At 45.2% G+C, this 8658-nt stretch overlaps 1 protein-coding gene across 5 annotated transcripts in view; it reads right to left on the bottom strand.

The window, feature by feature from the left end:
* Positions 1-775: 775 nt before the first annotated feature.
* The window catches only part of ADAMTS9 (ADAM metallopeptidase with thrombospondin type 1 motif 9), an 80454-nt gene continuing 72571 nt past the window's right edge, over positions 776-8658 (bottom strand). For 4 of the 5 annotated variants that reach the window (XM_085300103.1, XM_085300105.1, XM_085300104.1 and 1 more), the window contains 4 exons: positions 7024-7115; positions 5359-5463; positions 3267-3361; positions 776-2509 (listed from right to left, as the gene is read on the bottom strand). In XM_085300103.1, the coding sequence (XP_085156229.1) occupies positions 3272-3361; positions 5359-5463; positions 7024-7115 (287 nt within the window). In that variant the 3' untranslated portion in view covers positions 776-2509; positions 3267-3271. Of the gene's footprint in view, positions 2510-3266; positions 3362-5358; positions 5464-7023; positions 7116-8658 lie in introns of those variants that run through there. The other variant, XR_014895246.1, reaches the window with a different exon arrangement.

Raw genomic sequence — 8658 nt, 5'->3', positions numbered from 1 at the left:
ATCAGGGGGCGTACCATGTTCGGAAAGGTCTGAAGCGGCAGGACTTCCAGGAGATGGGGACGGCTGGCCAGGAGCCAGGGAGACGCGGGGAAAAATCCAAACATTGGTGATTGCTGGCACATTTTTGCTTTCATCTGGTTTGATATGATTAAAAAAACCCCTATCTGAGTGGAGGTTTGTTCAGCTTAGACAAGGACTACTTGTGAGATGGTATCTGGGAGTGGGGTCTGCAGGAGATGGACACAACTCGATAGCTTGGAGGAGATGAGGTTGGCCATGTGGAGGCTGGCAGTGCTCCCCAAGGGGCATCCCAATTTACAGCCATCCCATAACAGCTTTCTTCTACCTGTTCTTCCTGTATATTTTTTTTTTAACTCAGAAAAGATTTTTTTTCTTACAAATTTCTCAGTATCTGACACCTCAGAGCAGCGCCCGGGGCACGCACACGTCAGTGGTGTGGCCCAACACGTGCAAACCCTTACGAGAAGTGCTGGGTACACCCGGTCCCACAGCCCTCCCCTTCCCAGGCGGACGTACGGGAGCTGCAGTCTGTGCGAGCGGCGGGGCTGCGTCCTGCTTTTCCTCGGGCACAGGCCAACACCTGCAAGCGCAGGGTTTGCGGTCGCTCACCTCCATAGCCCTGAACCACAGACTCCAACGAGGGCTTGGGGTAGGGCTCCAGACACAGAGGATTATTATTTTCCCTCATTCCTTTTGCATGAGAAAATCCAGCCAGCGATCCAAAGCTTTGAAAATAAATACTAGCACACAAATGAATGTTTACCATTCAATGTATTATTCCCTTGTGTACAAAGTATTTTGCCTCTATAATAGCACACAGGTATTGAAATACGATGGCAAATGCAGAAAGACCATACAGACATGTTCTACAGGTCTTTTCATTTCCTTTTGAATATAATCAGAAAGAAAAGAAACACTGTACAGGAAAGTGCTTGCAAAAAACAAAACAAAACAAAACAAAAACAGTTTGTAGAAAAATAATGGCATTGATATACAAGACCCAGAATTGTTTCCTGAACAAGAAATGTCTAATATCTCTGGTCCTCAAAGCTTGTTCCTATTTAATGAAACTCACTGATGAATCAAAAGATCATGATGTGTCAACGTTTCCCTTACAGTTTTTTATTTTTTTATTTTTTTAGGTTTCTCTTGCTCTGTTAGTAACTGCTATGAAACAATATGGTAGAAAGGAATGTGTACAGGTCTAAATAATACTTTTTTTATAAATAGCCATTCACTTCATTAGCGAAAATATAATATGCCTGTACTTTCTAAGCACCACTGTTTATCCCTAAAGTTCATAGTGCAATTTTCCCTTTTCCCCTACAGAAGTTATACATGAGCAATAATCATTAAAAAAAATCACTATTCCATTACTACTCCTTTTCCCTTTTTTTCTTTCTTTGACCTTTGAAATGGTATTTTTGGCATTCTCTCAGAAACGTGTAATTTATTATCGCTATCCACAAGCATACAAAATAGGTGAAGCATCAGTCTTTCTGACACACGATGATAGCTCCATCTCCATGTCCACGTCGCTGCGAGGAGGAGCCCGGGCGGCCGCCTGGCACGCGGCGGACGGCCCCGCGCCGGGGACCGGGAACCGCCCGGCTCCTCCGCGCGGGCAATTAGGAGAGAAAGGCAAAATGTTTTTTGTTTATTCTGTTTCTTTCTTTCTTTTTTTCTTTGGAGAAGAACATTCATTCAGTAGCCCTACAAAAAGGGGGTTCAAGTTCATAACCCATTTTTAGGGGTTTTCCAAAACCTGGGGTAGATCTTAATTTAGTTGAACGGGCTGAATATTTTTTTTTTTTCTGTTTTCTTCCTCTTTTCACTGATAAAGGCACCGGATTTAAGTAACCAGAGAGCGTTACAGAGCGTTAATAAATACCATGTTAGCACCAAACCAGTGACTTTTAGCACTGGCCACAGAGGTCATGTGAAATTCAAAACATACCTAAAAGATAAAGATTGCTAATGCAACTAGCACTGTATTCATTGTCGTGTTTTCCTTGAGTGCTGTCGGCCTGATCGCTAGAACAAAATTTAAGCACATCTTGTCTATTTTCCTTACACAAAGACAGATTGCAATGCCAAAAATACCCCTATGCAGATTGTGTAGCACCGTAAAGGGCCAGAGCAGCCCATAACTGAAGGAAAATTACTGATTGAAAGTAAACAACTGAATACAGTGACAATAAAGTATCACTTGTCATAATGCTACATATAATGTAGAGTACGTAAAATGCAGTGGTTTGACTGCAGGATTTAACAATAAAAAATAAAAATAGTAAAAGCAGCCTTAATATAATGATTTTACGTACAAAAATATTAAATCAAAATAAATAATTCCAAACATAAATATTATACTGTACATTAAGAATATGCGATCTATATACACACATAAACAGATAAAAAAAGTGGAAGGCAGAGGTATTGCATCGCTATCCTTCATCCATCTCATCTCAGCTGTCTGCTTGTGGAGAACCTGGAAAACACAGAGAAGCTGTGCATTAGCGTAAGATCATTATCTCTGCCTTCAAAACCTTTAACTACCGAGATCGAAATGAGAACGGAGCCAAAGCAGACGCCATCAACTTGGACACCACGTTTCCACTTGGAAACGTTGCACCTGTAAGTGGTACGGGGAGGACTGAAGACTGAGAGAGCTGGAGCCAGCAGAGGAGGAAAAAGCATTTCCTCGGCCGCGCCGGTTTGTGTTTGACAGCTTGGTGCGCACGACCAGCATCGCTATTCTGCTGACGGTCGCTCGCGCTCCCCGAGAAAATGCTTTCATGGTGCTCCGTCTGCTGCCTCCCCGGGCACCGGCAGCACCGTAGAGCACGGGCCGGTGCGGACCGCGGGAGGCTTCGTGCTCCCCTCCAGCTATGCTGCAGGAGCGTGGATGGTTATTGCTGGCGGAGCAGATACGCTGCCTGCCTCGATACCGAACGCTTTTAAGGTTTGCATAGAGCACTGTGGCGCCGAGCAGTTCAGTGCAACCGTTCAGGCACGTCTGACAGCATTGCACAAAGTCCCAAGTAAACACAGGCTTAAGACACGGATCCTGAAAGGCACTTCAACTCTTGCTCTGCTGGTTTTCTGTCTCAAAAACCTAAACCTAGGCCTAAGTGATGAGCAGACTTTGGAAAATACGAGACTTCTGAAAACACTGCCTGATCTTGTCCTTCCACGATACATTCTTGGAAAGGTTTCCCTTAATTCACAAACGTCCGGGAACCTACCATTGCTATAACACTTGAACGTCAAGGCCTGTTCCAGATGATGGAGTACATTTTCCACAGTAACCGCCACATTTTCCTACTACTTTGGTACCATCCTGCAGGCAAAATCAGAAATAATGTCTCACAGCAGTGTAAAGACTCAGAAACTCCATGCTACTAAAGGTCCAGACATGGGTTATCCCAGCCAGAGTTTTTAATAGAAAATGCCTTGGAAGAAAAATGTATTACGCACAAAATCAACCTACAAAATCACAGTTATATTTTAAAATGCATGCAATGTAATTCTCTTTAATACTACCAGGTCAGATGGTGAATGCAAATAAGAAAGGGCATTTTTGATTTATCACATCAAAACACGTTCAAAGAGAAGTCCATTTAAAGACAGAACTCAAGAGCATCTGCCTTCTCCAGCTTGCCCCCACAGTGAATAACTAGTTGTTGACTCACGCAGGAGAAATAACACATCTAGACAATAACAGCACCTCACTTGTGAGTGGACACGTGAAGGGCATGAATATGGTATTTGAAGATAATACTGTGAAAAATCTGTTCGGAAGAGAAAAGCCTGGAGTGGCTCCAGAACTGAGCTGAGACATAAAGTGATATGGTGAGGAAATACAGTTTGCAGAATCACAGTGCTGCTCCCCCGAGAGCTCTGCATCTTTGCATCCTGAGGCCGAAAACCAGAAGAGACAAAGGGAAGCTCACAGCAGTCCTTGGGCTGACCCGATCTCCAGGAGAGCCTGGCAAACAGTTTCGAGTCAATAGATTAATACTGGCATAAGCAAGATCTACATCTGGTCTTCCTTTTTGCACCTCTGTGGAGTCTTTCTCCTCTTGGTCATTACAATGGACAGACGGTTCTTGAGGGGAATTCAACCCTCGATTACCAGAAAATTGGACTTAAGTGCAGGACAAGCTTGCACAAAGCATTTATTTTTAAACGAACTCCATCCTGCCCTTGACACTATTGATCTGTGATTGCAGCAAGCTGCTATCATCTCTTACTATTCCCTTCTTTCTTCTGCTCCTGCTGGCAATTACGCCCATGGAGCAGCGCTTGACAGATGCCACTGGGTGATCAAGGTAAGAGTCATCTCTTAGACTACCTGTCCCTTAAGGTTCGATTTAATTCTGCCAACTGTAATTGTGTCACTATCCTCTCTGCAGCTCCAAAGTCAGCTGCTTCGGCTTCTCCTCTCAGAAGAGGAGAATAGCACAGCACCTGCCAAAACTAGCCTGGGGGCGTCTGTGCTATTCCTAATATACCTGTGCTGGAGGATGCTTTACCACAGCATCATCTGACCATGACATTCAATTCTTCTGCTGAAAACAGTCCTTTAAGAGCCTTATATTGGCAAGGGGCTCACCAGAGCCAGGGAGATGGAAAGGACTGGGTCCTGGGCAACATGATCTAGGTGACCCTGCTTGAGCAGGGGGATTGGACCAGATGATCTCCAGAGGTCCCTTCCAACCTCAACCATCCTGTGATTCTGTGAAAGCTTGGGTGACTCTGTTGTCTTGCAAGAAGACGAAGCTAGACATGCCCAGCTGGAAGGCACATGTCCCCTGTATTTTGTTAGTCATGTTTTGGAAGAACTCCCACACAGGGGCACTCAGTTGGTACCTAGGAGCCTCTCTTGCAAGATAACGAGCGTTAGTCCTGGCCATCATTTAAGCAAACACCTTAACCCCACAGCTCATCCCAGTGCTTTATGCCTCCCTTTCTGGGGACCATTCTGCAGCCCAAATGCAGATAGAGATCCCAGTCCTGCACGCCGTGCACACACTCCTTGCTGGACAATTCAGACAACTAATTAAAGACATGTCTGCCTACAGCACTCAGCGTTTTCAGCTTCACAGTTAAGCAGGCTCACTAATTAATTGCAATAATTCGGATCGAGTTAAACCCGCCAGGGCCACCCCCACCTCGCGCACGATTATGAGTGACACTTCATTTCTCATGTCGGATGTTAGCTTTCTTTTTTAATGGTCTTCACTTGGAGGAACGCTGCCATGAAAGACAACATGTCAGGAGGCAATTAGAAACCTCCCTTGAGCAGGTGTGGCCACCATTAGAATTAAAACTTACTGGGGATTTCTGAATTTCCGACACCGCGTAATTCCCTTGTGAGAGCCATTTTGCCGTTGCTGTTAACGACAGCCCTGTTCCGTAAAGGTCGATGCTGAAACGACCCTGAAAAACAAGCAAACAAGCCTGATCACTCCCAAAGAAATGGGCTTTCGGTCACAACATGCGGCGTCGCTGCCGCGAGCTCCCGTCCACTACAGCTTGCCACCACGTCATTCTTCTAACAAGATCTTGCCGTCAAAGTTTGCAATTTTCCGTAGCTCTGAGAGTGATTAGTACATACTGTACAAATCGCAGCATGGCTCAGGATAGGAATTTCTGCTCATTTGTGGCTGTAGGGAAGGAGGGGCTTTTTTCTCGGGTTTTCAGTGCTTTTTTATTTATTTTTTTCCCCTCAGCTTCCACTGCTTTTTCTCGGTTTGCCAGCTGAGGGCATTCTTGGCTTTCCCATGGCAAGCCACGGTGCCTGATATGCTCCAGCAGCTGATGGGAAAGGTACCCCCAGAGAGCACCCAGCCTGCTCTCCCTTCTTCCTCCTCCTCACCTGGAGAGGGCACACTTGCCCTGATTTTCCACCGGGCTCTCTCTCTCTCTCTCTCTCTTTTTTTTTTTTTTTTTTTTTTTTTTTTTAGGAAAAATGCTTCAATAAACTAAAATTCTGATTTGTTTGTTTCTTAAAAATGTCCTCCACTTAATTCCTTCTTGCTCACAAAATGCACAAAATAGATGGAAAATGAAGGGTTATGACTGCATCCAATGCAGATCCTCCCTGAAGCCTCCCTCTTTGTCCCCCACGGCAAACCCTGAGTCCTGTGGTCAGGACTGCCATTTCCAGAAGTTTCCTTTGGCCACAGCCCTAGGCTGATCTAGGCTCCACCACGGCTGCGATGCTGCAGACTACCAGATGGCCCTTTGCTTTGCTCCACATGCTTGCTGCCTGGGGAAGGCTGACTTTCAGCTAGGAGCAAACTGTCTGGTCAGGTGGACACAAACTGACATGCATGAGCCTTGCCGAGGTAAGAAGTCAATCCTGCAGCCACTGGGCTGTGCAGAGAAGTGCCAGCTCCGAAAGGATGGAGGGAAGGAGATGGAGAGATTTGCTCTCCACCATCTGTTGCCATGATTCCCTAATTAACACCCTTTATGAATGTGGTCTACCAAATACCTCAGACTATCCAAACATATCACTTATCATCCCCTTTGGCACCACAAAAGCTAGATGTGCAGGGGACAGGCAGCAACCCAGCTGTAACAGAATGTCAATTAGTCTCCTAAGCACTTTCAGGAAAGTATATTTCTTCCAAGCTACTGGGTTAGACTGATGGATATTGTAGCATCTCCTAGGTTGCAAAAAAGTTTCCCGGGTCAGTGCTGTCCCTCAACAAACTGTGGTGCCCATCCCCATGAAAAGCCATCTTCTCCCCATCAGCTCCCAATCTGCTGGGGCACTGAGGAATGTCTCTTTGCAAGTCCCGGTGGTTGTCTAGTAATAACTGAACATTTTCTTGCTTGAATGAGAAGTACGTTCCATGCAGACAAAAAGAAAAGTTTCAGACCACTGAGATGAGAATGTGACACTCACTGGAGTTTGGTTGATGTGATCAAGAATAATTAACAGAACACAATAAATGGCACCAATTCCTTCGAAACACTATTGTCAAATACCTGAGGGCATTTGGCTGCACTGTAGCAGTCCCCAGCAGTGGCATAAGGAACAGGTCGTCCATCATGTGTCCGTGCAAACTGCAAATCAGTTGCTGTGGAAAATAGTTGGTCAATAACATGGGAAGAAAGATGCAGGAAGAGAGAGAAACGAAAACTGTAAACATGCTTCTCGCTAATGTCTAAATTCACTAGAACTGGTTTCATACATTAATCTGGAGAGTCAAGAGCTCATCTGCTGAGTTTTTAATGTTAAAACCCCAGTTCATCATGCATGTGTCCCTCAGTATGTGAGCAAGCTCACTGAATTTAACAGGATGCTCATACACTTACATGTACAGGTCTGTGTAGGTACAGTGGTGATTTAGGGCCTAGGTATAAATAACAACAAAACTAGAACCCATTACTTTGGTTGTATTTTGCTATCAGAAATCTTCCCATTGATCTGAATCAACTACGTACAAAAAGGACATGGGACCTTCTAAATCTTCCTCTTAAACAAAACCAAAACACTGTCTCAAAACTTGTTCCCCATCTGCTCCCAGAGCTTGTGTTTTCTACAACTGAGTCAGCTGAGACGGGGTTTCAGAGGGAATTTGGGTATTCTGCTCTGGATGGCTCTTAAGTAACTGAGACTCAGTTAGATGGGGATTTGAGATAGCTGCTGCCTGACAGAGGCAGGTGCCCAGCTCCTTTTGAAATTCAAAGGGAGGTGGTATCAAATTCCCCCTGGGGGTGGTTCCCTTGGGAATCTTTCCCCAGGAGCATTTACAGACTATTAGTAGCTTTTCACAGATTAATAGACTGGGAGGTCTCATGGCTTGGAGACAGAGCCAGAAACAACTATCAGATAAAGAGTCATTTTTTAAGAGAGGATTGAGCTGTTAAAAAATCTCCGCTATTTACCGAAAGAACTCTCAACAATATGTTGTATTTTTGAGGCATTTGCTGGAAATCGATAAAGTGATGGAAACTATCCTTAATGCATGCTGCTGGCTCCTCCTGGGGTCAGGGGAACACTCCAGGCTCACACCAATGTTGATGAGAGCGACAGGCTTATATTGCACACGCTGAAGTCCACTCTGCTCCGCTAGATATCTGCGGCACCGTTTCCATCCATCTCAGCACGAGCTACTTCCCCTCGGCCTGACTCTGCCCGCTGGAGCCAACGGGAAAACCGGGCCCACCGAGAGCTCCTGCATCCTCCGCGTTTGGACATCAGTCCCAGAGGCACCAATGCTAGCACCAGCCAGGACTGGCACCCCCGTCCCCAGAGGAGTCCTCTGTGGTGGGATCTCGTGACACAGCTCTGTGCAACGTTGGGGACCAGCTCCTCCCTGCTTATGCTTACTGTTTGAGTCTGGTCTGAAAACAGGACACTAAACGAAAGAAAATCCTTCAAAAAATGAACTCATCTGCTGGGAGCACACAAGTATTCATTCTACATAACAAGTGCAACAGCAACTGGTGTAATTTTTTGTTGTATTGAGGATAAATAGTAAGAGTATTTCTGATTTACTTAAATTATCCTCTCTAAGCATGAAGTAGCAAACGAGTGACCAAGTTTAAAAGCAGCTCTGCAACAGGAGAGCTCAGATATACTACTCACTAGACCACTTCTGCTGGCTTGTAGTTACT

The sequence above is a fragment of the Rhea americana genome, unplaced genomic scaffold (genome assembly GCF_003343005.1).
Source record: "Rhea americana isolate MKP2758 unplaced genomic scaffold, rheAme1 scaffold_16, whole genome shotgun sequence".
Taxonomy (NCBI): Eukaryota; Metazoa; Chordata; class Aves; order Rheiformes; family Rheidae; genus Rhea; species Rhea americana.
Note: the sequence above shows the minus strand (reverse complement) of the source record. Positions and strands in the feature narration are given on the sequence as shown.